This window comes from Metarhizium brunneum, chromosome 4, assembly GCF_013426205.1.
Source record: "Metarhizium brunneum chromosome 4, complete sequence".
Classification (NCBI taxonomy): domain Eukaryota; kingdom Fungi; phylum Ascomycota; class Sordariomycetes; order Hypocreales; family Clavicipitaceae; genus Metarhizium; species Metarhizium brunneum.
In genome coordinates this window covers 424,928-451,656 of record NC_089425.1, presented here as the reverse complement: position 1 = coordinate 451,656, position 26,729 = coordinate 424,928, and the positions used below count along the sequence as shown (strand labels likewise).

Here is a 26,729-nt window from a genome sequence, read left to right as displayed (position 1 = left end):
CCATGCGTAATACTCATTGTTCCGCCAAACAGGAGGCTCATCTGCGCCATCACCCTCCTTCGCCCGCCCACCTCGCACACGCAACGCAGTCCTCCTGCCGCTCAACCCAGGTACCATCGAGGCCGTTCTGCTCAACAAGGCTCTTCCCTAAAGACGACGCCTCCCACAATTTCACCTCATCTAGACGCCACGCCGCTACTCCCGCCTGAGCGGCCTGCAGCACGGCCTTGAGCGCCGCCGCCTGCTCCGCGTACGCATCTCTCAGCGGCGCCAGCTGACCCCCGTGACGCTTGTTGGAAGATTCATCACCTTCCACCACGAGGCGCAGGACGTAAAGAACATGACATTTCTGACATGCTCTTCCGCGTCGTCATGATGACCCGGGTGCCCGTAGTAACGACGCACCCAGACCGCCCAAACCTGCTTTCCGGGGCTCCCGCCAATCGCACCTTTTGCGCTCTTCTGCCCGAAAATGTAGTCCGTGACAAAGTCTTCCTTTCGGATATGCCACAGCATGTGATCCCGGCTCGGCAGGATCACCACGCGTTTCCGCGCCGTGATAGGTACGAGAATCCACGTGGTTATGCCTCCGTCCTCGGCAAGAGGTCAATGCCGCGGCAAGGTCCTGGGCTTCAGCAATGTAGAGAAGCATGGTCACCGAGTCCTTCCACAAGGCCGCGGTGTCGGATCAGATCTGGGTGCATTCTTCTGGCACAGGCTGGATGAAGTACAAAGCACATGCAGGAGAGTCGGAGCTGGGGAGTCGGCTGGTTGACCCCGTGATTACTCCATGTCGTAATGGCAATGCTAGATTCGAGGAATAACGACTTCCAGCTGTCCTTGTGGCAGTTTCTCGGGTGCCTTCGAGACAGGCTTCGAGTGAAGTTTAAGATGAACATTGGTATTGTGGTGCCACTTCCTGTGAAGGGTTAGGTCGATCTATTCACCTCACATTCGCTCTCATACCCTTGTCATGCCATGTTGTCTCAAGCGGGGTAATTCCAAGGTTAACTGGTGGAGTCCTCAGTCGACGAACTGAAGCAGGTGGTTGCATTTGATTCCACTTCGGCATCCAGCGTTTCCTTTGAAAGGAATCCAACACGAATATGGACGGCAAGCCCTGGGTGATTATAGGCGCCTCTCGAGGAATCGGCCTGGAGTTTGTCAAGCAGCTGCTGGAATCCGGCCAGCCAGTGATCGCCGCGGTGCGCAATGTGTCAGCCGCTCCAAAACTATTCGACTTGATTGCCTCGCAAGGAGCTCAAGACCGATGCATCGTCGAACAATGCGACGTCTCAAGCGATGAAAGCATCACCGTAAGCCTGCCTCAACAGAGAGTCAAGGAAAGACTAACAAGAACTTATTAGCACTTTATCAACAAAATGCAGCAACATGTGCATAAAGGCATCAAGCTGGGAAATGTCGTCCTGAACGCGGGCGTCTTAAAGTACCCCAACCGAGCGACCGAGATCTCGTTTGCGGACTTTGAGCTTCATCTGCATACCAACACCATCGGGCCCATCATCTGCGCACAAAAACTGCTTGACCTGAGTCCTGATTCTCCGCCCCCCAAGATGGCCTTCATCTCGTCCGACTCGGGGTCAACAGCCCGCTTCTTGGATTTTGAAGACGGGTTCGGAGCCTACGCTGCGAGCAAGAGTGCGCTGAACCAAATGCTGCGCCACATGGCGGCCGAGTTGAGACGATGCCAGCAGAAGAAGCGCGAAACAGTCATTTTGGCTCTTCATCCCGGAGAAGTGGAAACGTGAGTTGAATGCCTTCTGGCCCGGCGGACGGCCCCCCAACTGACCGTGGGAATAGCGACATGGCGGATATTCAACTCGGCTGGGAAGTGAAGGGCTGCATTAGCGCCTCGGAAAGTGTGTCGGGAATGTTGGCGGTCATGGCGGAAAAGGGACAAGGCGACACGGGTACCTTTTGGTGCTGGGATGGAAGGGTGAGCAGCACAATGTTTTTGTTATGGTCCTGAGTCTATGCTAATCATGCCTCGATAGAGCCATCCATGGTGAATAACGCGATTTTTTCATGCATGGACCACAGGATGAGGTCTACTGGGCTGGCATTCGGGACGCGGGATAATAGTTGTTGACCTTACTTTATAGGTTGGATGGAGAAGAATTATTAGTACTTGCCTTGAAATGAAAACGATCCAGTGTCGATTACTCTTCTGTCACTCCTGTTTCTCACTTCGACATTCGTGTCAGCACCTTTTAACACAGTCTCCTTCACGTTGAATCACAATTCGGACGTTTAGAAACTACATTGCCTTGTACAGAGATGCAGGAACTGGTGTACAAATGCGCATATATCTGTTTCACTCCCCGATAGCTGTCCGAGAAAACACTTTTAGGTGTAATTAACTCAGACTAAAGGAGTAGTGATGTGTCTTGACGTCAAATAGGCAGTGTGAAAGACTTTGGCTATGAGACATGTTAAACTACGTCACAAATCACAGCTTTAATAACTCTTTTGGGCTCATAGTTCATCTCCTTTACTATTTTCAAACTTGCCATCCTACTTTATTGACCGCACGTCGATTGCCTGATGGAGTGGTTTGCAAAATGCTAGCATAGGCCGACCGATTCCGGACAGCACTGCCGGTGCTTGTCAGGACACCTCCAGGGCCGACTACATACACCATCGTGTAGCGCCTAGTCGTCTTTTCACCTACTTGCAGCCACCTTTAACGAATCAACGAGATTAGTAGGCCAATGGAAAACGCTATTCGCGTGGCGCCGTTCACGGAGAAGTCCGTACGTTGCCCTTCCCTCACGCTACCAAGGAGATTACGCATGTAGTTTTACTTTATAGCAAGCCAAATCCCAGCATAACCCACCTATATATAGCCATATTTACAACTTACAGAGTAATGCATCATGGCACCAGCACACCACGTGGTGTCATGCCTATAATACCTCCGACTCTAGAAGCAGCTTTCAGGACCCGGGGCTCTGCTGCTCCAAAGAGGGTAGAACCGCACGACGAACATATAAAGGAGCGCATGCCCGAGGATACTCTGCTGGAATATTCAACCCATCTCTTGTTTAAGCTCTACACTTGGCCTTGCTATTAACCGGATCGCCTGATCTTATTTCTATATTCGCGATGAATTTTGCCATGGCGCTTCACTTCCTCGCGGGTGTTGTTCTCACGGCACCTCAGCAGCAACGTGTCGCGGGCGACATCAGGCCATTTAAGAAGGTTCCAACCGACTTTACCGGCTGCTTTGAACCTGATGTCATACCGCTGCTCCCTCCCGTCTCCGGTCCCATCGGAGGAAAACACTGGCAAAATGACATGCTGTTTTCGCCGCCTTTACAAGATGCCACAAAATGGAGAGAACTACACTAGTGTTGACGAATGCCTCGGGAGCCGAAACATTAACCCGGATGACCTTGGCGGCCATCCTATCCTGAATGAGTATGATAATAGAGACGGGGTCTCGGCTCTTGACCGTGCGTCAACTACCTCGATTACAGCGAGTACGCCGTACGTTCTGATACTCTTCCTGGAAAGAGAAGAGAAGACACCCTGTTAAGAGCCAATAAAGGCCTAGTCACTGCGCTAGAGAAGCTCAAGGCTGCGTTATCGCCAGAACTGTTGGAGAATCTTGACGCAAATATCAGGGATACAAAGGAGATGCTAGGCGTACCTGGGGTTGATATACAGGCAATTGTCGATAGTTTTAGGAAGCTCAGGGATTAGATCCGCGACACGACAACCGAGAGGTATATAGTTTCACTCGAGTGCAGTTGGTATACGATACTTTGCAATGAAGAAGGGTGCTATTTGTCATCTATTAAGATACTTAAGGTGGTTGTCTGATTATTTTATTACATGGTCAGGACCTAGCAATAGAGTCTAGCAAAGGGGTATCGCTGACAAAGGACCTTGAAGTTACACGGACTAAATATATAACCCGTTGAACACCTTGGGTATAACAGTTACTTGTTCTCACTTTTCTCTTGGAAACTAAGAACCTTAGATATTTTATAAAAGAGTTAAAAAATTAATTAATAGTACAAGTAAATTAAGTTAATTTTATTAAGTTAAAAAATATTAAACTACCTACCCCCTATCCAGGGATATGCCGTGTAAGTATATTGCCCTTTTACTATTATATCACGCGATATTTTATAAAAGTTAAAGTACTAGTATAATAAAAAAATTTTAATAGTATTTAATCAGCTTACGCTAGTATCCTAGTTACAAGGAGTACAAGAAGCTGGTCGCATGGCTATATAGGGGGTATTAACACATCAATATATATGGCGTGGCCACGCCCATTTTTTGGTGTGATATAGCCGCAGGTCCCTCACTGGTCGATCTTTGTGGCTCCGTCGGTGGCTTGTCCGCATCCTTGTGCCTCTTGGCTTGGCGGCAATCCCAGCATCTTTCTCACCTCTGACCACTGTTCCAGCACCGGATCAGCATTAACGTCTACTTTCTTGTCTTTGCTGATCCTTTTCGCTTCGCAATTGTATTTGACAGGCGACAATGGATCTATTTTGTCAAGAAAGCAACTTTCTGGTTCTTCTCCGTTCATAGGCGGGCGCGTCGACCACTCGGGATTTGCGGCTTCTGCACAGGCGTACTCAATGTTTTTAGGGTTCACCTTGCCGTCGTGTAATACGACAACAAGTTCCTTCGCGGCGCACACGTTCCCATTCTCCCCAAACCAAACACCTTCAAAGGTACAGTCGTCGGCACAAACATATTCCTTGTCTGTGATCTCGACACCATCAACTTTAATGCCGAGCATCGCCTTGACCCCCGCGGCACATAGCAAGAACGACAGGGCGAGCATGGTAGTAGCGTGATGACTTGAAAGAATAAGAAATTGGAGGGTAATAGAGTAAAGTGGCAAGTGTTGGTAATGTCTGGTAGGTTGAAATGGTGTCTAGTAGGTCTGGTCTGGTTTGTTTGTTCGGTTTCCCTTTGGTAGTTGACGCTTTTATCTGGGTGCTACCTGCCGACTTATATATGTAAAGCCAGAGAAAAAAGAGGGGCAAATGTGGCCTAATAAAAAGGCTAAGCCTGAGGCTATGTCATGTTGAACAGTCGTTGCCAAGTTCCATCTTGGTCAACATTGAATACAGATTATAGACTATAGCGCCAGTCGTGCAGTAGAGTCCAGGTGTAGCGTCATTTAATAACCTGGAAATGCATTCATGTTTCGGCTATTTCATGCTAATAGCAGCCTTAAATGCAGTGCAAAAGAGGTGTATACTGTGTCTTTATAATATGTATTCTCGGCTAAAAGGGTACTTTTATGGTCGTAAAACCCGGATTCTGCTATATGGTTAATGCCAACTTTCCTGTGTATATAACCCTATAAACATGAATCGTAAACCAAGCTAGCATTAAATTATTTATTAAAACGACGCATTATTCATCATGCAATGTCTTACGTGTCAGCCAATACATTATAACTTGAATGGGGCGGGCCAGCAGTAAGTGCAGTTTCAAATATAGTGTAGCATAAAATAATACTGCATAAGCATGATAGGGTACACGTAGCAATGCAGCCAAGTCTGGCGCGTGGGTCTTACAAACTGAGTGAGTCAATTGCTCCTGTTATTATGCTCTTATTACATGTGCAATGTATCTTGGCTTCATGCTATTGACTCGGGCTGCGTGCGCGACCGGCGCCACCTGGCCCCAAAAACAACTAATGGGGGAGGTTCAGAAACCCTGAGATATTGGGGGAAATATGCACTCACCAAGTAGTTGCAGTTGCTGTGGACCGTTTTTACATGCTGATATTTAAACTTGACTCGTAATAAAAATTGGCTTTTAGCGCACGCCACTGGCCCATGGCACGTCTAACCAAAGTCGAAGCCTCTTTTTAGTTCTCCAGCTATGCTCTCTAGAAAATCCTTGAGCTTAATCTGAGGAACCCTCGTATCGCCGCAGTAGTTGATAAAAGTAGGGTCAAGACTCTTTTGCAGCTGTTACTGCTGTGAAGAATCACGATGAAAAGCAGACATCGTGACAGATTCTAAGCCGATGCTACCAAAGTCCCTGCCACATTTTCTACGGCAACAAGATTCCACTCACCTATAATCTCTTTAGATGCGGAATAACTTGCGGAGGCTCCTCTGCCATACAATTCTCCTAGGTAAGCGAGTCTCCACGAGCCATTCCCCATCTAGAGAGATATTCTGATATCTTAGACGCGGCAATTCCCTCAGCAGGGGCGAGTACTTACTTGGTCAGCATACTTATGACGTCAAGCTCGGAGGCATTGTGGCTCTCGGCATGTGCCAGCCGATGGATGTACCCTGGCGAGTAGCTCGGGAAGACCGACGATGATGCCGGGCATTCACCAAGTGGCTCATCTGCGTGACCTTGGTCACCGACGCCGTTGAGGCATGATGCAAGAACAAACGACATGGGATTACCATCCGGCACAAGGTACACATCAAACATCATTGGCACGATGCAGGGACTGATGTGTCTTCAACAGAGACATGTCAGTGGCATTATGTACAATTATGTCGGCTTGGGAGGCGAGGAAGGAAAACTGGGCACCCGAGAGGCCGAAGCTTACATGGGAGAGATGGCCGCTGTATGCGGCAATCTTGTCACTCTTTGTTTCTACATGACGCGGCCTTCCTGATGCGTTGGGTCGGATTGCTATGCAATGCACATTTGCCACTCTTGGTTCTTGGACGAGTCGTGAGAGCAGATGGATCTGGGTTGCAAAAATAACCAAAGCAGTTGCGTTTCAGTAATGCCGTTTTCAAGGTCAACGACACCGCTCATGGAGTTTTTCAGAAGAGTAGCCATGTTACCCAGAGTGCTCCCGTGAAAGAGCTGAGGCATGGATATGGTGATGCCAAATTGGACTTAAGGCAACAATTCGAGCTTGATCAACAGAATCGAGCTGTTCCCAATCTGTAAAAAGTCTACACTAGACTTCCACGTTGCGGGCAACATTCCAAACATATGGGTAGAGAGCATCTCGCGCCAAAGGTGGCTATAGATTGCTCCATGGAACTCAAGCTGCATTCACAGCCTCCAGATTCGCCATGTCATGTATAGGCAGTTGGGTCAAAGCAACACTATCTGTCTTGTCGTTTTCTGTCGCGGGTATTCGCTCCACCGGTACAATGAGACAGCCTGATAGCTTATCCTAGGGGAATGCTATTTCGGAGCCAGTTTGCGAAGTCGACCTTGTCCCCGGTAAAAGCAAGGTCAAAAACAATAAAGACAATCAGCATGTCAGACAGTTGGCCAGGTCTCAAAGAAGCGGCGGCGTTGACAATTCTGCCGCTCGAGACAATGACAATTGCATTCGAGATGTCGTTAAGCTCTACACGGATGCCGTGAATTTTCCCCGGCCATCTTTCTCTAGTCGCCCTATTGCCTAGAGCGTTCCGTCAGGCAAGTGTCTACCCTTGTCGCCCGATCTGTAGACTCTGATCTAGTGTGGCACTGAAGCGGCCTTTGGTGAAGTTGCGCTTGTCTTGTGGATGAAGTTGCCTATCGTTCCCTCAAATCTTTTGGGGATGGCCAAGTCCAACTCCGGGCCCGCAATGAAGACTTCTCCTGGATATCTGACGGGGAGGACGTTTGTACCCTCGTCCACTATCTCGAGGCTCTAATTCGGCGACGGCGCAAGGTAATCAAGACCATCGTCATCTGCAACAGGAACATGACAACAAGGTACAATGCCTAGAGCACAAGTCAATATAATTTCTGCCGGCCCGCAGACGATGACAAGCTCCAAATTGGAACAATCTAGTTTTGGAAAGGCTCTCCGTACGTCTCGTCCCAGCTTCTCCCCCCGGACAGGGCATATCGCCATGACTTGGCCTTTTCAAGTATGCTGTGTCCATAATTGAGGAGCATCAGGTACTCGGAGGGCACAAAATGCGCCATCGTGACAGATTCTCTCACCATGAGCTCCGCCATGTGCAATGAATCTCGGCGCCATTCCTTGCCCACCACCACCACTGTACCGCCATTACACAATGGTAGGAAGACAGGAAGTCAAACCCCATAGGGCTGTATTGCGGGCGTCTCGAGTTTGAGATTCAGATTAGTGGTGGCTCCAAATATCTGGTTCAGAAGACCGCCACGCGTGAAGAGGGCGCCGTTTGGCACACCGGTAGATCCGCCGGTGTAAAGCATCACAGCAGGCTGGCTGCTCGTAGTATCGCTGCTTTCGATGTCGTCTTGGGATGACTCGGCTGTCACTGTCTCACTCAGACAAGCACTCCTATGCATTAATGTTCAGTGTTGACGTAAAACCAATGCCTGGAACGACCTCCTGTGCCAGGGTCCTCGTTACATTGTGGTACCGCAGGACTTGCAGCCGACTCTCCTTAACCGCCGGATGAAGCCGGTGGTGATTGCGCGTATCTAAAGGAAGCCAGACAAAACCCGATCGCAGGATGGCGCATATACAACATATGGCGTCTGCGACTGGATCGAGAAGCATGGCAACATGTGATCCAGGAGTGAGCGAGTCTGCGGATGCGTACAGCTGGCGTGATAGTTACATCTTCCTAGCCATCATCGGCTCATAAGACATCAAGACTTCCTGTTGGCCATCTCTGATAGCCAGGTGATTTAGACTAGCCAATTATTGCCTTGCTGTTTTCCTTTTCCAGGCTGACATACAACTGTTTTGAACTTTATACTTGGATGGCGAGACAAACTCGAGTACAAGCAAGCTTTGTGACACAGCTTAGCCTCGCGCAATTCTACCAATATCAGGCTACCAGGGGCCCAACACTTTTCATTGACACAAAACCGCCCCGTCAAGCACGGGGCTATCGTGAGAGAGGATTTGGTTGGGCGGACAGGACAAGGTCTACCCATCCTATGCCGCAGCGAGCGCAGCAATTATGAGCACCCGCGGATGTATTTCGAGGGACACGAGCTGTTTGCCGAAAATGAAATTGCGGGGAGGGTGAGCATGTGGTGTCGCCCGATTTGGCCACAAGTAAGCAAGTAGTAGGGCGTCAAGGACGCATAATGCATGCTGTCATGCTGTATGTCAGTCCCCGTTGGGAGAAGAGTTGGGGGCGAGACACTGGGATATGTTCTGTTTACTCCTGCCCACAAGGCGGGCAATAGATGCCTCGGTTAGTGAGAAACTCCTTCTTGTCTCGTGTCAGACGACTATAGCCGGCATCCGGCCTGCGGATATAAAACATGGAAACATTACGCCAGTCGTAGGGTAATAAAGGAATCAGTATCTCCCGTAGCAGGCATTGTACTGGCGAGACAGGCACTAAGCTTCAATTTCCCTCTTTGCATAGACTCACATTTGCCGATTTTTTGAGCCAAATCTACACCAAATAATGGCGTATTGGTGTCATGTTCCCACCAGTGGTGCCGAGGTTAAACGTCAAAGGGTGAATGCTAACCTTGGCTGAGATGTGAAAGGGATACATACACTATGCTTCACGACATATACATGCTTGATAGAAATATCCTATCATTATGCAGTTTTCTCACGATAAAGCTCACAGAAGGCGTATTCTGATGCAGGCCCTGCCGCACGTACATCAGACCTGACTTGGCCAAGGACTAAGATGGCAACATATACACGACCAGATATCTCGAACCTGGCGAGGCAGCAATCCGATGCAGGTCTCAGGTTGCCGTCAGCAATCCCGCCCGTAGAATATATACACCACATCCGCTCGTGATACGATATAACTACTACCGGCAACAAGAATCCGCCAATAATCTGGACATTCACAATTTGCCCTGCAACCAAGTCAAAGGGGTTGCCTCTACTCGGTACAGCCATTGGGCCGAAATGAGCGACCAGTGTCCCCAACCACGGCGTGACGACTCCCTTTTGAGCCATGTTCACATTGACATACGCGGCATACATACAAGCAAGTGGTTGTCCGGCTCTCTCGGACAGCTGGTGCAACCCACCCCGGATCCCCATGCCTGCCGAGCGTCAGCAAACGGTGAGACATTGAAACGGCGCGCCTGTCAGCGGCCACGTAGCTCCGACAAACGCTCGTAATCCTTCCCAAATCGCGGGGAAGCCCTGGCGTTGTCCAAAGTGACGAGAGCCAGCTGAGGTCCCGGCTGCGTTGAAGCATGCACGGGACTCGAGTCCCATTTGTCACCGTCCGCCGGCTGAGCGTGGCTAGCTGAGGAGGCCAGGTAAACGCCCGAGCATGCTTGTCGGCTGTTATAGTCCATGGACGGGTCGTCGGACATGTCGTTGTTTACTCTGCTCTCAGCTCGCCCGTTTCCGGGCCAGCTACCATTTACAGACTGTTCATGTCTCGGTAAGTTGAATATTGGGTGTAAGCAAATCTCGTTGGTTATACGGCACAGCAGAGGCGTCGAGTGTCAAGGCTCAGAATCAGCAGCCGCAGCGGTAGAGTGCCATGTCTGGATATGATTGGCTTCGACTTCAAGCGCAACCGCAATCATTCTGAAAAGGGCACCGCCTGGAATAATATCGATTCCTGATGCGTCACGTATTTCTGTGTTAAGAGGGTAAAACCAGGGATATAAAAGACGTGTCCGCCTTTCAATTTCTGCACTCGACCGGCTCCTTATATCACCCAAAGCGTTCTAGGAATTCACCCTTGCCCTTTTGCTTCGTTTAACAGTACTCCATATCTTACTGATAGGATCATCTCGCCATGAGGTATCTGCAGCTTGGTCTGGCCTTTGCCGGATTCCAATGCCTGCTCGTTGCGGCCGTCGAGGTCGTTCAGGTCGGCCCCAATGCCAACATTGACCACGGCAAAATCAAATACACGAGGCCGGGGTCAGACTTTGAGGAGAGCTTTGGCTGCGCCGAGGGCAGCGGCAAGGGCCTCACTTTCAGCCGCGACAAGCAGTATGTCGCTTGCTGTGCGCCTGGCCAGCATCTGGGGGGCAGCCAGTCCACGCAGTTCCAGTGCTGTGGCGAGGGACACGACGTTGCTGGCTCGGGTGCCCATGGCTATCACTGCTGCCCCACGGGGATGAGTTATGACGGCAAGATGTGTCACGAGGGCCAGGGTCAGGGGGGGAATCACGACCATTCCCACGACGGCCATGACCAACCACAGGCGATACTAACTAGAGGCGGAGACGGCGGCGGTGGAGGAGGCGGAGGAGGAGGAGGAGGAGCCGGTGACAAGAGCGGCAGCGGTGGCGGAGGAGGAGGAGGCGGAGGAGGTGGAGGTAATAACGGCGGCGGTGGAGGAGGCGGTGGTGGTCATAACGGTGGTGGTGGCGGAGGAGGAGGTAACAACGGCGGAGGTGGTGGAGGAGGAGGAGGTCATAACGGCGGCGGCGGAGGAGGAGGAGGAGGTGACGGAGATGAAGGAAATGGAAATGGCAAAAACCCTCACAACGGAACCCAAGGCTGGTGTCAGAGCCCAGAAACCTGCAGCTCAGGAGTCGACACAGGTATGCCACAGCCAAACCCGTCTCCATCAGCAGTATCCAGCCATCCATGTCCATCAAATCAGTCCCCTTGACTAACACCCCCCCAGGAAAATGCTACCTCTTCAAGATGGAAAACGGGCAGTACCTCGGCTACGACAGCCGGCCCGGGGTCAAGGCCTACACGGCCGGGCAGGACAGCGCGACGCACCACATGGGCAAGTTCCGGTTCTGCAAGGACCAGAACTGCACCAGGGGCTGCGGCGTGAACCCGGGCGAGGGCTTCGCCATCCTCGACATCCACGGGGCCTCCAACACGGGCGCCGAGCCCAATAACTTCCTCGACGCCAAGCCCAACGGGGGGCACATCGGCAAGACGCCCGACTACAGCGCGGCCGGGCGCTTCACCATCACCAAGTGGACGTGCGGCAAGTACTGCCTCGGGGGCGCGGGCAACCAGGGCGTTGGGCCGACGTGTCCGAGCCTCGAGCCGGCGCTGACGTTTAACACGCTCGATGCGCAGTCGTGTCTGCCCTTGACGCTGGTCGAGGTGCCGTGCGATGTGCGTGATCGGAGGAATAACTGTCGCTGGGACAAGACGCCGGGGAGCTGTGGTCCGGGAGACAGCAGCCACTGCCATTGTAACAAGTAGTGAATCGTCCTGTCCTGGCACGGATGTACGTGCCTACATGTGTACTCGTGGTGTGGCCGTCTCCCACGTTGACTTCTTTCATGGCTCGCTGTCTTGTGTCACTCACGCAGTCTTCTCTTCATGATGTTGCGAATGGATAGCTAGCTATCGTTTGGAATGAATTTATTTGTCTATGCCTTTGTTTCGAGTCTTCTATAACATCTGATTCTAGCTTTCATTATACTGGCATCTCTGCCGCTTCCCTTCATAGCATGCTCCCAGGTTGCCTTGGCCGTGAGCAACCTCAGATTCGACTGGCGTGGATACAAAGCTGCTGCTGGGCTTGGCGAGTGAATGTATTCTTGACGTACATCTGTCTTGTTATATACTTGTGCTGCGAGGTTCAACTTTGGTACCGTCCGTCTTCGCTTGCATCAAACCCCGTCCAGCCACTTGCATATTGCGCAACACAAGTGCCACAAGTGCCGGCATTACACAAGCATGGACACAACAGCCAATGTTGAAGGAATGCAGCAAACCGCAGCGCGTGACCATGCATAATGCGTAGGACCATTGAAGCAATATCAGCCCAACGCGGGGTTCCATCACTGTTTGCAGATTGCCGGCGACAACGCCTTGTACTCGACCAGACTCTCGACTGTCGGCCAGCAATCAGCCACGAGCCCGCCATGACCGCGTCTTCTCCCGTCGTCAACGTCGATCCCGACGGCGAAGTCTTCATCGTCATCCCGAGCCCAGCAGCGCCCTCCCGGCTCAGCCTAACCCATCAAGATGCCGCGGGAAAAGGCACGTCCACCATCGCGACCGAAGACGACGTCGCGACCGAAGACGCAAGCACTCTCGACACCTACTCTCCGCCAGTTCATCCAATCCACCAAGGTACGTCCCATCCGCACCTACACAACTCATCCAGACGGCCGGCTCACCCGCCCACCGGAATACAGCCTCCGAGCAAGACGGCAAGCAGTCGACGCTGCGACTGAGGGTGTCCAAAAAGCACCTCGCCATGGCATCAACGCGCGCCAGGACAATGTACCAAATGGACTGCAAGGAATCGACGCCCGACGCCGACGGCTTCCTCCACTGGGAGTTTGCGCCCCTCTTCGACCCGGCGGCCTTCGAGACGGTCATGCGCATCATCCACGGGCAGACGAACAAGGTGCCGCGCGCCGTGAGCCTCGACGCGCTCGCCGAGGCGGCCGCCATCACCGACGACCTCGAGTGCCACGACGCCGTGCACTTCGTCGCCGACGCATGGCTGGAGAGGCTGCAGCGCGCCCACCCGACCGAGATATGCCCGGACCTGTACAAATGGATCCTCGTCGCGTCCGTCTTCAGCCAGCCCGACTGCTTCCGCTCCACGACGCGCGTGGCCATTATGCAGTGCACGGGGTCGCTCGCCCCGGGGGCCACGCCTGTCCATCCCGCAATCATCGGTCTGGCGGCTCCTCCTCACGTCGAATGGTATGTTCATGCTGACACGTACTAGATGCCATCGAGTTACGCAGGAGAGACCTCCTGGGCGAGCTGGTAGCCGAAGCAGGGCAGCTCGTGCAGCGGCTGAGCCAGGGCGGCGGCCCATGTACATTCGACTGCCGGTCGATGCTGCTCGGCGCGCTGATGCAAGAGATGCGCCGCGCGGGGCTGCACTCGCCGGGTCCGGGTCCGGGTCCGGGTGCGCCGCTGCCGAGCATCTCCCTCAGCACGGCGCTCCACCGCATGCGTGGCTTCCAGTCGCCGGCTGTCTACTCGCCGCAGGCCGAGGTTGACGATGGCAGAGTTGACTGGTGCGAGGGGTACGAGGCGGATTCGGTAAGGGCGCCGGAACGTGTGCGTCCCAGTGAGGGGTATGGATCGAGCCACGGGCGACATCTGTATAAAAAGCATCGCAGGGTTGTTTCGGCGCCCCGCGGGAGGGAACAGGACGAGGGCTACGATGGTTCGGCGACGGCGACCGTGTTTAAGCACGAGTGTTGTTTGCGGAGGCTGCTCGAGCCGCTTATTCATGCCATGGAGGCGAAAATCACGGGGCTGGACGTGAATGACTTTTCTAGCGTGTGTCGGACGAGAAGAGCTGTGTAGCTGTTTATGCCATCATGGCTAGATTGTGTTGATAACCATCACGTATTTCTGGGTCTTGCTTATTTCGGGAAATTCTCATCTGGTCTTAAGACGTTGAGATGAGCTACCGTGCATCTTTGCAACGCAATAAGCTTACGCGTCGTCATATGCCCAATGACTGTCAATATCCTATTGCGTCGAATCATGATGCCGAATACTACCAAAGCCAGGGACATGGCACAACCTCGTCAATATTCAAGTTTCAAGTAACAAGTTCCTTAAATAGGGTAGGCGAGGATGATGCGCCACTCACCGCCTAATTCTGCCTGACAAATATCGGCCCCGCTATTTCTTTCTCGACTCTCAACTCTCAACCTGCCGTGCACCAAAGCAAAAATCCACCAAGTCGAGGCAGACATCACAAACCGATCCAACAGTCCAACACAGCCCGCACTGCCTTGCACCCGCAGAGCAAAAATCCACCAAGTCGACGCAGACATCACAAACCGATCCAACAGTCCAATACACCCCGCACCGCCGACATGCCTCGCGAAGAATACCAAGTCCCTTCCGCCGGCGGCACCGCTGTCCGCGGCAACACTCGCGACGACCACGCCTCCCGCTCCGTCATGACCTATCTCTGCGGCGACTGCGGGTCGAGCGTCTCTCTGGGCAAGGATGCGCTGGTTGCCTGCCCTCACTGCGCGGGGAGAGTGCTCTACAAGGAGAGGACCAAGAGGTTTGTCCTGCCCTCCCTATTTCTTGCTTGCGTATTTTTGGATACACGTGCTGACAAAATTCACAGAATGGTGCAGTTTGAAGCGCGATAAGGGGCCGACCCCGGCCACGGCCGATGAGAGGAGGATGGGAGTCGTGATTTATGGTGTTTGGAGTTATGGGGAACATGGGCACCACGAGTGCACGAGACAAAAAAAAAAAAGACAAGACAAGACAGTGGTATCAAATCTCTTGAGACAAATCCTAGCCATACCCAAACTCCGTGACCCATGTTTTTGTTGTAAACCATGCGTAGCCTCGGGCGAGCCCAAAACTACCGTTGCTTATGGAGATACTTTGCAAAACTGGCATCCGCCAAGATTGAATTCTCGCCATCACCCATCGCGGCCTGATAGCGCTCCTGCAGGCCCTGTTTGGCCGCGTCTTCGTCCGAGTCCTCGTCGTCATCGTCGCTCGCCACCTCGACATCCGAGTCGTTTCCCGCGCCGCTCCCGCTCTGCTGCCCAGCGGCCGCTTGGCCGGGCGCAACAGACATGTCGGACATCATCTTGTCCAGCTCCTTGTCGCGCGACTTCTTCTTCTGCTTCTCCCGCTCGTGGCGCCGCCTCTCCAGCTCCGGCAGGTAGTCGCGCAGAAACTCTTGCTTCTTCTCCTCCACGGCCTCGAAAAACTCGTCCACGCCGGTGCCCACTCTGGAGCTCACGCCCACCATGCTCAGGTGCGAGTAAAACTCTTCCAGCATCAAGCTCATCGAGTTGAGCAGGCTGCCCATGTACCCGCTGCCTCCGTGCCCGCCGCCCTCCACGCCGCCCAGCGCATCCGACTCTTCGTCCTGGCGGAGCGCTTCCTGGAACGCCTCGAAGTCCGTCATCCACTCCTTTGCAAAGGACGCGTCCTTGACGTCTGTCTTGTTGAAGACCAGAATCATGGGGAGTTTCGTCTTGTACAGGATCGAACAGGCGTATAGCATGTTGGACATGAATGTAGATGTCGACGCTGTTCTCGGCGTGTCGATGACGTAGGCGATGACGGTTGGAAACGAGGACGCTAGAGACTCTAGCAGAATGGTTCCCGATGCAGACCACACAAAGGCTTCGATTTGTCCGGGGGTGTCGACAATGATTCTATCGATGGGCTTGCGGTCGGGATTTTCGGCATCAGGCTTCGCCCTCTTCTCTAATAGGTTTACAATCTGGTCGACTTTGGTGGCGAACAAGTTGAGAGATGTGAGAATGCCTCCGTTGGGACCAAGGTTGTACTGCTTCATGACTTCTTCGTAGTTGACCGAGTCGCGGATGTCAATGTTTGGGTCGAAGGGGACATTCAGCACGGCCGGGTCGAGGTTGATGACATAGGGAGGCTGGTTCTTGCCGTGAAGGTGCGCATTGATGCGCTGCATAAAAGTCGTTTTGCCAGAGCCTGCGACATGATGTTAGGGCGAGCTACTCGATCAACTACCCCTGTGGGCAGGGCAGGGCAGCGCGAGGCTTTGATAATGTACCTGCCATGCCGACGCACACGATGGCGACGGGCGGCGATGCATCGTCTGAGGATGCCATGGCGGAGCTGGCTCTGATATGATTGCGGCCGGAGGGCAGATTCGCTGGTTCCAAGTGGGACGGTTCTAACGAATACTACTGATGGAGGTCTGGAAGACGTTGAATGGTTTGAGGCTGATGCTCGATGCTCGATGCTCCAACTTGGAAATTTATTTTGACGTCGTTGGAGCTGTCGGCCTGCCCCGCACCCGCCGAGCACCAAACAAACCCCGCCACTAAAACCGACCGCCAAAACTACACCCAAGTGAGAGATGCAGGCTCCATGTCTGCAAAGTTTATACCTTAATTTCTGTCTCCATTGACGCAATACGGCTCATATCTACAGTCCTCACATCTGAATTATAAACACATATAACGATACGTATCCATGTACAGAAGAGTCATGGAAGCTTGTATTGAATCCGTCCACCACCTCCAATCGACGCCTCTATGCACAACAAGCTAGAGTGACCCTGGAGCTACAGGTGCCTGCAAAAGAAAAAAAAACATTACATTACCCCCATCTTTTCATCCTTTGATTGCTGTTCCCCTTTCCATCGTCCGCCCGTTGGCGTGTCTAACCATCAGTTCCGCTGCTGCGAAACGTAGCACATAATGCCGCGTAGTGGTGCGTCAAGTCTAGCACGGTCTGGGGCAGACTGGTCGCCTGAATGATGCTTCTGACCTTGACCGCTCCCTCATCTTCAATCAGAGTCCGAATAGTGTGCAGCAGTTCAGGGCTAAACTCGCTGTACCATCGGTACTGCCACGTTACCAGCCTGATGACTGCTGCTACAGTATCCCTCGTGTTTTTGGTCTTTTGAAAAACCCTCAGCACACCAGCAAGGGACTTGGGGCTGAATCGCAGCGAGAGACACGCTCGATAGGCCTCGACAGCTTCGTCAAAATGTTGCAGACGTTCGGCAAGGGCCCCGAGGATTTCCCACTCTTCTGCCGACTTCTTATACTGCATTTGCTGCGCCCGGTATTGGGCCATTTGTGTCCGCCAGATGGTGTACACACGCAGGTCTTCATACAGAACCATGAATAGGCTGTCCAGCCATCTTTCACAAAGACGCTTGGTATTAAGCTTTGATAGGTGCTCTTCATCCGGAGTGCTCTACGCCGAGATGTTACCAAAAGTTGGTCATGTTGGGGAGCGCATGGCATAATAGTACAACTTACGTGGTCGGAATCACCCTTTACCTCTTTTGGATCAATGGCGTGAGGCGGCTTCTCGACGCTGTTGGTCTCGCCGTTGGTCGCCATCTCTTTGGCAGGTTCCCTCTCACTCGACTTTTCGTCATCTTCTTCCCCCGTTTCACCTTCACCATTCGTTATAGGATCGGGAGTGCCTCGGAGGCCATCTATGCTGGCGTTTCGTTTCGAGGGGCCAGAGTGTGATGCTTCTTGTTTCTCCGTTCGGTACTCATCCTCCATGACAAACACATTGCTGCGAATCTTGAGCAACTGATCCCAGCCAATCTTGGCCGTCATTTCTGTTAGAATGTTATATGCCTGCTTGAAAGTGCCACGGTAACTCGCAGCGCGAAGCCCCAGCAAACTGGCGTCGACTTGTTCTGAAAATCTGGATTCCGGTTCGCTGTCGATCTCATCGAGTCGTGTCTCGGGGAGCGTTGGCAGATGGACATCTCTCGGCTCGGGCATGATAGGGGTATCCTTGTCCTGATAAGTAAACATTGGGCATGAGTTTAACGTGGTAAGCGCGTTCTCCCAGTCCTCCATAGCAACATAGACCTGTGCCAGCCGTGCCCATGTGCCAAATTCGCTTGGAGCGGCAACGGTACTGCGATCTGCACAGCCAAGCGCCATCTTTAATCTCTCTTCTCTTGCTTCCGGCGTTTCGGCTGTCTGTGCCTTCTTGAGCAAAAATTCCGCTTGTGTGTCGAGCATGACGTAATCCATGGGTGTCTCCTGTAAGGACTGATACAAGTTCTTGACGCCGGAAACCTCCTCGTGACCCATGAACATGACTTTTGACAACAGTGATGACACCTCGATGCTCTGCGTGCGAAGCTTTTCGAACAGGTTGATGCCCGATGCGTATCGGCCGGTCGTTTCAAGGTATTTGAGAAGTCCCGTGGTGAGGTGGTTAGAAACATTTGTGGGAACTTGGACCACGGAATCAGATCCCAGCTGCCAGCCTCTGAAGAAAAGTTGTTCTGCCGCATTGAGAAAGCGTTGCTCTGTCTCGGTGTTGGTCACGGGGTTGAATCTCCTTACGCCCATAATCTTTCGAATCGTGTCACCACTGCCGTCATCCGCGTAGGAGTATGCTCGCAAGACGCTGCAGAGATATGTCTCCAGCCACAGCTCGTCTGACGCCTTTCGCTTCTCTCCTCGCTCGTCGACGCAATAGCTCTCGACGGTACCGGGAATGGACACGTGCACGCGCATGTCCAATCGGGAAAACGCATTGTAGCAGCTACAATAATACACACAGGTAAGTTACTACGCCATCACACAACTCATAATAACCTCAACGCACCAGTATACGCCCTCTACAATCTTTGAAGTGGCATTGGGGCCGTTGTCCTTGTACGTGAGCGTGTTGATGTAGGCTGCAAGACTGGCGGACGAGGACGCATCGACACCGGTGACATGATGGTAAATACCAGTCTAGACATGTTAGATATTAACCATACGAAATCTCATGAGCTGCATACCTGCTTTCCTGTATTGCGCACACCTTGCTTCAGGAGATGTACCAGGTCAGGCGGCCCAAGCTCTCGCAAGGCAAGAAGGGATTCGGTTCTGGCATCAATCGACTCGTGGAGGACCTCCTCAGTAACCCTAAAGTCATATTAGAATCCGCCATCGTCAATGAGTTATATTCCATCCCATACTCTGGCACAGCTGGGGCGACCATGGCTGCGGGAAGCTCCTGAGAGCCCGATTTCAGGCACTGCCGCTGGCGTATCGGCGGGAGACGTCAAGGTGGCTGATGGACCGCCGGCTGCGCGTCTGCCAATTATTGTCGACACAGAAATCGTATTTGAGTGCAGTCGATCGTCGCCGTTGGAATGCGCGGAGCTCAAGCAACTGCAAGGCGTTTGAGCAGGGGGAAAGGGACGAGAGCGGGATGATGCAGGATATGCAGTGTGGCCGGTCGCTTGAAGCTCTGAGCCGCCAATCTGCCCACACTGGAGCATTCAAGCCACATCCCCATCCAATTCAAGCCACTGGCCCTGAACCGCGCCACAATTGCACGTGGTTTGGCAAAACCCAGAGTCGAGCCACATGCCAGTCAGACAGCCAATCACGCTTGGTCGCCAGAGAGCGCCACACGCTAGTTCAGTGACAGGGATACGTAAGTACTAGGTAGGAGACTGGCGCGACGCGATGGCAAGCAATTAAGCATTTGGCCATCTAGCTTTTGGATGCTTCACCCCGACTGCTATCACAACCCCAACAATGACCCCTCTGTGCCACAACTAAGGCCATTTTGAACAACAGCGTCATCATAGTCATCTAAAAAATACCGCGATAATGGTAAATTTCTTCAATGTGGATGCAATATAACCTCTAGCTAATGCCACTCTTTCAGCCCGCCTTCCAGGCGATCAATCTCGAACCCGAAGAAAACGAAGATGAGCAAATCGATACAACGAAGGAATTGCATGTATGCCGCGCAACTCCCTCACAATATGTCAGCCATGTACTGATGCATATACTAGGTCGATAAAGCTCTGCAACGGTTCCAGGCTGCCCTCAAACTCCATGCTCAGGGCCTGAAGTCGCGAGACGCAGCCGATGCTGCGTATCAAGAACTCTTCAAATGCGAGATATTCGAATACCGCGAAGCAAAGACCGACTATGAACGCGCGGAGCGACAAGCCGATGGCCGACCCGAAGCTTCTGCTGTCGACTCCTTCTCATCTGCCTTGGGCATGGATGCCGGCGGAGCGGACGGAGTTGCAGCAAGCCTCGCCCAAGCCTTGTACATGTCTTACAAGAACTATGGTCAGTTTTTTCTGGACAAGTTGAAAGACAAGTTTGAGGCAGACCCAGAATGGAATAAGAAATTACGTATCAAGTACGGGAGCGACAATAGCGACCAAGTCCTTGAGAACTGGACAGCCGCCCTTGACCAAGACCCGTCGGATCCGGAGCTCTGGAGAAAGATGGCCCGTTTCGCAAGTTCTTTGAATTCTGGTCGTGTGAAGCGATATTGCCTGGAGTCTGCGATTGAACTTGACGATGACCCTGCTATCATAGAGGTTAATCCTCCGTCTCTTGCAGAAGGCTTTGCCGGCCAACAACTAAAAGAGTACCTACAAGTTCTTAATGATGACATGGCGCTATCGCATCCCATCATGGCGCCTTGGTTGAAGAGAGAAATGCCTGGTCTTTTAAAACGTCACCTAGACCCGATTCCGTTTCTCTCTGATCCCGTTGCCGTTTTGACCCCCCCACCGTCTAGTCCCGAAGTCGACGAGGCTACGGACGATCCAAGTAGTGGACAGGTCCTCTCTCTCGCGCACGCGACCGAAAATTCGATCGAGCCGGTTAAGTCATGGTCCGAACTCGGAATAGAACTGATGAAGTGTATTCAAGACACCAGGGGAGCTTTGAAAGCTTGCCGTTCAGTTCTGGATGCGGCGCAAGAGGATATAAAGATGATTACGGAAGCTGAAGTTGAGCCTGAAATTGCATCCGAGCCGGAACCAGAGGCAGACAAAAAACCAGAGCCCAAACCCAAGGCTGAAGAAAAAGTCAAACCGACTGTTGAAGGATCTCCCGTAGTACGAAGATCAACTAGACAAGGCTCTAGAGCCAACACCAAGGCCAAACCGGACACAAAAGAGGACAATCCCCCCAACCCTCCAAAAGAAGCGTCCAAGGAGCTTCCAAAGGAACCTGACCAAGACCCGAAAGAAAGATCTACCTCGGATTCGACGCGAAAGCGGTCCCAATCGATCGCGGGGTTGCCTGAAGGCGTGGATGATGAAAATGCAGCCGAGAAGAGGAGCAAACGCGTCCGCCGGCGCACAGAAACAGCTTTAACCGAAGAAACAACTGATTCCGTCAGCTTAATCTCGGCACAAATTCAGCCATATCAAGAAGCAGACCGCAACCTGTTTCAACTCACAAAGAATATACTAGAAAACATTGGAGTAGAGGATCACCCGACCTTGAATTGTCTGCAGGAACTTTTGGACTCTTGTTTCACTGAAAGCAGACCCCCAAAGTTGAGCCACAAATGCGCGAGAGATCTACACGGCGTCATCTCAACTTTCAATGAAGACGTGGCGCAAGTTCTCCTGAACAAGAACGAACAGGCCACGCTGGGCTTGTCATCTTTTCTCGAACATGCCAAATCGGGCTCGCAGGACCATGACGACATTCCTTCATTTGATGAGGCCCAGGGTCTCAGGAAGTTCTCAGAAATGGTTGTAAATGAATCGGACTGGATGGCAAGCGACGACATTGCATTTGAATGGGTTCGCGCTGTCAGCGCCAGTTATTCAGCTTCAAAATGGTCTGATGCTATGAAACTTGCCGTTGTACAGATGCTCAACAGGATCGACACGGTTTTGTACACACGAATTAACGATATATTGAACGAGCCTATGGTCTCTAGGGAGGAGTTGGCCGACCTTAAATGCATTCTACCCATGATTTTCGAGCTGCACATCGATATTTATGAACGCATCACGAACCCTAACAGCGCCGTCGATTTTGCTACACGGATGGAAACCAAGTACCGGCTCGATAGGTGGCTCAACGCAATGTCAACCTATCTCCACCTGCTAGACTTGTCGCACAAAGACCCTCTTTGTGTCAGATTCATCTGGGCATCGGTAATGGTATCATCTCTAACCGAGAGCCCCGTCCGGGACCATATTCTTCTGCTATGGACTTCCCTTCGTGACTTCTTGGCTGCTGAGGACGTAGAGGCAATCATCTTGCCTAACAACATTGTTATGCCTGTGATCTCTCCGGCTGCTGCAGATCGAGAACTTTCGAAATTGAATACGATGGACTTCTTTCTGGGACTTTTTCAAGATGAAATGAAAGATCCATTATTAGTCATTGAGACACTTGAACCCGTTCTAAATCCAACTTCAGTCTATGTATTTGAAGAGAAGCCAAGTAGCTTGGCGGCAGAGAAAGTGGATGACGACGGAACAAACGATGACGTGGATAAACACGACCCAATCAACATCCACAGCAAGACCGATCAAAACGATAAAAAGAGTGATGATGTGGTACCGGGACGCGATGAACAGGACAAGAGTGAAGAGGATAGCGGCGGAAGGGAAGTTGTATTTGACGACTCCGAAGATTTAACTATCAACCGAAAGCCAATATCGGAGAATGCTACCCAAGGCATGAGAGACGTGTGGAAATTCCTGACCAGCAGTAGTACGGAGTTGCGACTATTCTTGTGGTCGCGTCTGGGCGATGCATACGAAGCCATTAACTATCCCACAAAGCGGTTTTCATGTCTTCTCAAAAGTATCGAAATGGTGGTCAACGACCTAGAAGGGGAGACGTCTGCCAAGATGCCAGATGATTCACGGAAACACTTGTTTATGCGAACTCTGAAATCTTTGGATGAACTTGTTATTCAGGCTCTGTCCATGTCATTGAATGATGGCACATCTTTTGACATCATTGATGACGAGCATTTGAAATCGAGCTTAGCCGCCATTGCGAAAATGTGCTCATTTCTTCACGTTGTTGCTCTTTGTGAGGACGAATCTCGACTGGGCATCACCAGCCTGCCTACGAGTAACAACACATTTATGGCCCTAATCAACAAACTGCGAGATATTCAGGTCCGCACCTGGTGCCTCCTGTTTACAATGTTCAAAGCCGGACTATCACAAAAGAAGTCGGCTATGCTGGAGAACGATGTGGCGGACTATCTCGCCGCCATTCATAGAGTACTTGGTCTCCGCAAATTCTGCAAGGCCTCAAACAAGATCTTCCTCAAGGTGATGCGCATAGAACTCCTCAGGTTGAAAAAAATTGAGGCCTGGGAGGATCATCTGGAACAGGTTCTTTATGATTTATATGGCCTGAAACTTGGTGTAGGCGTCTGGGAGGTGCAAGATCATGGCTGCCCATATGAGAAACTTGAGAAGCGACAGGCCATGCAACTGGTTGAGAAGATTATGATTCTTGCAAATCGCATGACTATGAAAGATTTGCTTAAATCAGATCTGAAAACCACCATTGAACACATGCAGCAAACCATCGGACAGACCAAATCTACACCGCAGATGATTCATAACCTGCGCAATTTCACGGAAATGCTGAAAAAGCCAATTCATCCGCTAAGACTATACCAGGCTCTTGCCGGCAAAGTATTTGTCGACGCAGTGACCGTCAACATTCCAGAAGGCGCTCTTGCTAAACATGGCTGGTTCTTCTTGTTGGGAATGATTGCCCTGACCAAATTCAAAGGTGTAGATTTGAACCGCCGGCAGACTCCTGGGGCTACAGATGATCTCCGAATCGGAGCTACTTTTTTGAGATTGCAACTGCAGTTTACTGCTGACAGATGGGATGCCTGGTTTCGACTGGCAGAGTGTTTCGACTATGAGCTAGACGAATCCGTTTTGTGGACGGCAGACAAGATGAACAAAGATCGGCCGGAGCTGGTCAAATTCCAGCGAAACGCAATTCACTGCTATACCCTAGCTTTGTCGCATTCTCGACACGAACGCGTAACTGCTACCGATAGCGATCCGCTGCACGATCTATACCACAAATTTGGCATGAGGCTTTACTCTTCCAGTCGAGAGCCATTTGCCATGGAGCCCTTCCAGCATTCAGATCAAGAACGATTCTTCATTGAAGACATGGGTGCCGGAACCTTCAAGAGGATTCTGCACGATCAAATGTCACAGTACAAAGTTTGGAAGTTTGCCGCTGGGTTGTTTCGAAAGGCGATGGCAAGGAAACCGCTCAACTGGAAGTGCGTAAACCCCCGATTCAATAGTAGAACTCAACGACTAACACGCAGTAGGAATCCGTACATGCTTGGAAAATGCCTCTGGAAAATGTATCAAACACCCCGGGATGGACTTGACAGCAGCGACCAAAAGAGCCCCATTACCATGGCGATGGTACTGGATACGCTGAAAACATCGATTGAGGTAGCGCAAAGTGCCAGGAAGAGTAAGAACAGCGACCCGATTCTAGAGCCGCATTATAAGTTGGTCTCTATCCTGCACAAACTTGTTGATCGTGGGGATATTCCCGCAGCAGAAGCCGCGTCGCTTCTGGCTGAACAGCCATTCGGCATTGTTGTAAATCCGAATGACCATTTCGCATCTTTCTCTGAACCGGAAGACTGGGAAGAGTACATTATCCGCAACTTGACTAAGCTTCGTGAAAAGGATAAGTCTAACTGGCAACATCGAATCGTCATGCGCCATGCCAAGATTCTCTTTGACGAGAGGCACATTGCAGCGGACAGCGACGGCACTGTAGAAGCCAAGGCCGCATTTGCCATTTTGAAGGAAAACATGTTCACTAAAACAATGGTAATGAATGTGTGGAAGTGTGATGCTGAGCGGCCTGGTCGTCACCACGTCTTTACTGAGCAATATGTTCGCTTCATGACAAAGCTTCTGGTTATCATGTCGGACCGAACAAATCTGGAACTTCTTTTGAGACGACTTCGCAAAAAGGGTGCGGACTTTTACCATTTTGCAGACTTATGGCAGTATAGCTGCACTGAGTACGTGAAGCTGTTGCGTGCAGCGTACAAGGTGCCAGTCACCACCGATGAAGCATTCAAGCACATGTCGAATGAAGAGTTTGAAATCATGAGCGAGAGAATCACCGATTGGTCTGGTGGTGATGGAGCTCCAAACACAGCCTTTGAATGCATGAAGGAGGCCATTGAAGTCAAGAAGCTCAACGGAAACCTAATGAAGGTCGCACCTATTGACGATCTCATCAATGATTGTTACACGACAATCTATGTGGACGTTGCCGGAACTCTTCCAGGGCTGGAACCGGGGAGAATCATAGAAGAGCGCAACCACGCCAAGGAAGTCGCAGCTCAATTAGAGGCCGTAGCCCAAGTTGAGCAGAAGCCAAAGAGCTCACTCAGTAATCTGCTTAATCCACCAAGCGGAGGGGACAGCGCAGCTGGATCCGCTACGCCAATGGAGACTGATAAAGCAGAGGCTATTCCCCGAGCGAGGAGACTGGCCGGTGTGCGTCGGCCCGAGATTTTACGAAAGGCAGAGCAAGCTGTCGTGCGTGCTATGGAAGCACCAAAATCTGTTACAACTAAGAGTCGGGTTGGAAGCATGTCAAGCACGAAGCGTGGTAGTCAGACACCTGCTAGACATGGCAGTATGGCTCATAGCGACGATGAAGATGAAGGGCCAGATGCTCAGGTACGTCGAGAGGCTGGCGAAGATGTTGACGAAGAAATGGGTGAAGGAGAGGACAATGAAGAAGCAGTCGAGGACGAGGAACATGGTGACTCCCGATTGGAGGACAAGGATGAAGATGATCATCCTGGTAGTATCCATGATTCTGCCGATGACGAGAGTGATCTTAGTGACGTGCCGGAAGGGTATGATGACGATGTGCCTCCCGGACTCTTGTTCCCCAATCTTCGAAGGTCTGAATCGAGTGGGGACGAAGCGGACAGCGAAGACGCCGAGGAAGATGAAGAGGAGCCCGACGACGAGGAGGAGGAGGAGGAGGAGGAGGAGGGTGGCGAGGAAATTGAAGTTGAAGAACTAGAGGCAGAAGAGGAGGAAGACGAAGGAGATGAGGGTGAGGAAATAGAAGTTGAACAGGAGGTGGATGAGGAAGATCCCGAGGAAGAGGAAGGCGAGCAGGAAGAAGCCGAAGAGGAGGTAGAGGAAGAAGAGGAAGACAATGAGGATACAGAGATGGCCGGTATAGAAGAGATTGAGGGTGAGGGTGAAGAAGATGATGATGAAGAGGAGGAGGGTGGCGAAGAAGTAGACGAGGAAGCCGAGGAGGAAGCCGAGGAGGAAGAGGGCGATGCAGAAGAGGAAGAAGACGAGGAAGGGAATGATGAGGAGGAAGCTGAAGAAGGAGAAGAAGAAGAGGAGGAGGCCGAGGAAGAAGAGGACTAAGGCGGAGCATGCCTTGAATTGCGTTCAGAGGATATAGGATATTGCGCACGGGACAGGTGTGCGAACTTGTGATATGTATTTTTATATTCGGGACAAGCGGCGCTGCTAGGTTGGGAAATATTGTATAATGAACTCATTTCATGAATGCGCATTATTGGTCCAACGTAGGTGTATGGATTTTTTGACTTGCTCCCAAACTGCGAGATGGAATAACGCAGTGTAGCAGTGTGTTTAGGAACCAGGATC

At 51.7% G+C, this 26,729-nt stretch overlaps 10 protein-coding genes across 10 annotated transcripts; 6 read left to right on the top strand and 4 right to left on the bottom strand.

Moving 5' to 3' along the window:
• Nucleotides 1–49: 49 nt before the first annotated feature.
• G6M90_00g068090 (uncharacterized protein) lies at nt 50–516 on the bottom strand (the record flags this gene model as incomplete). The annotated part of the gene is made up of 2 exons (XM_066130862.1): nt 50–349; nt 406–516. 2 exons carry the CDS (start codon nt 514–516, stop codon nt 50–52), a joined length of 411 nt encoding a protein of 136 aa, XP_065987234.1.
• Nucleotides 517–1,106: 590 nt separating this feature from the next.
• G6M90_00g068080 (uncharacterized protein) lies at nt 1,107–2,030 on the top strand (the record flags this gene model as incomplete). Its single annotated transcript, XM_014685079.2, has 4 exons — nt 1,107–1,316; nt 1,368–1,765; nt 1,822–1,957; nt 2,016–2,030. The coding sequence occupies 4 exons, from the start codon at nt 1,107–1,109 to the stop codon at nt 2,028–2,030; spliced, it is 759 nt and encodes a 252-aa protein (XP_014540565.2).
• A 1,313-nt stretch (nt 2,031–3,343) lies between these two features.
• Nucleotides 3,344–3,726, top strand: G6M90_00g068070 (uncharacterized protein; the record flags this gene model as incomplete). Its single annotated transcript, XM_066130861.1, has 2 exons — nt 3,344–3,441; nt 3,501–3,726. The coding sequence occupies 2 exons, from the start codon at nt 3,344–3,346 to the stop codon at nt 3,724–3,726; spliced, it is 324 nt and encodes a 107-aa protein (XP_065986965.1).
• A 610-nt stretch (nt 3,727–4,336) lies between these two features.
• G6M90_00g068060 (uncharacterized protein) lies at nt 4,337–4,828 on the bottom strand (the record flags this gene model as incomplete). Its single annotated transcript, XM_014685077.1, has 1 exon — nt 4,337–4,828. One exon carries the CDS (start codon nt 4,826–4,828, stop codon nt 4,337–4,339), a length of 492 nt encoding a protein of 163 aa, XP_014540563.1.
• Nucleotides 4,829–10,655: 5,827 nt separating this feature from the next.
• On the top strand, nt 10,656–12,040 carry G6M90_00g068050 (uncharacterized protein; the record flags this gene model as incomplete). Its single annotated transcript, XM_014685076.1, has 2 exons — nt 10,656–11,412; nt 11,499–12,040. 2 exons carry the CDS (start codon nt 10,656–10,658, stop codon nt 12,038–12,040), a joined length of 1,299 nt encoding a protein of 432 aa, XP_014540562.1.
• A 668-nt stretch (nt 12,041–12,708) lies between these two features.
• G6M90_00g068040 (uncharacterized protein) lies at nt 12,709–14,122 on the top strand (the record flags this gene model as incomplete). Its single annotated transcript, XM_014685075.1, has 3 exons — nt 12,709–12,919; nt 12,985–13,476; nt 13,530–14,122. The coding sequence occupies 3 exons, from the start codon at nt 12,709–12,711 to the stop codon at nt 14,120–14,122; spliced, it is 1,296 nt and encodes a 431-aa protein (XP_014540561.1).
• A 521-nt stretch (nt 14,123–14,643) lies between these two features.
• RPC10 (DNA-directed RNA polymerases I, II, and III subunit RPABC4) lies at nt 14,644–14,931 on the top strand (the record flags this gene model as incomplete). The annotated part of the gene is made up of 2 exons (XM_014685074.1): nt 14,644–14,840; nt 14,907–14,931. 2 exons carry the CDS (start codon nt 14,644–14,646, stop codon nt 14,929–14,931), a joined length of 222 nt encoding a protein of 73 aa, XP_014540560.1.
• A 221-nt stretch (nt 14,932–15,152) lies between these two features.
• Nucleotides 15,153–16,398, bottom strand: GPN1 (GPN-loop GTPase 1; the record flags this gene model as incomplete). The annotated part of the gene is made up of 2 exons (XM_014685073.1): nt 15,153–16,258; nt 16,341–16,398. The coding sequence occupies 2 exons, from the start codon at nt 16,396–16,398 to the stop codon at nt 15,153–15,155; spliced, it is 1,164 nt and encodes a 387-aa protein (XP_014540559.1).
• Nucleotides 16,399–16,954: 556 nt separating this feature from the next.
• On the bottom strand, nt 16,955–19,267 carry G6M90_00g068010 (uncharacterized protein; the record flags this gene model as incomplete). Its single annotated transcript, XM_014685072.1, has 5 exons — nt 16,955–17,497; nt 17,563–18,823; nt 18,887–19,017; nt 19,065–19,191; nt 19,245–19,267. 5 exons carry the CDS (start codon nt 19,265–19,267, stop codon nt 16,955–16,957), a joined length of 2,085 nt encoding a protein of 694 aa, XP_014540558.1.
• Nucleotides 19,268–19,887: 620 nt separating this feature from the next.
• Nucleotides 19,888–26,483, top strand: HIR3 (Histone transcription regulator 3; the record flags this gene model as incomplete). The annotated part of the gene is made up of 4 exons (XM_014685071.2): nt 19,888–19,890; nt 19,946–20,020; nt 20,076–24,328; nt 24,380–26,483. The coding sequence occupies 4 exons, from the start codon at nt 19,888–19,890 to the stop codon at nt 26,481–26,483; spliced, it is 6,435 nt and encodes a 2,144-aa protein (XP_014540557.2).
• Nucleotides 26,484–26,729: the final 246 nt, after the last annotated feature.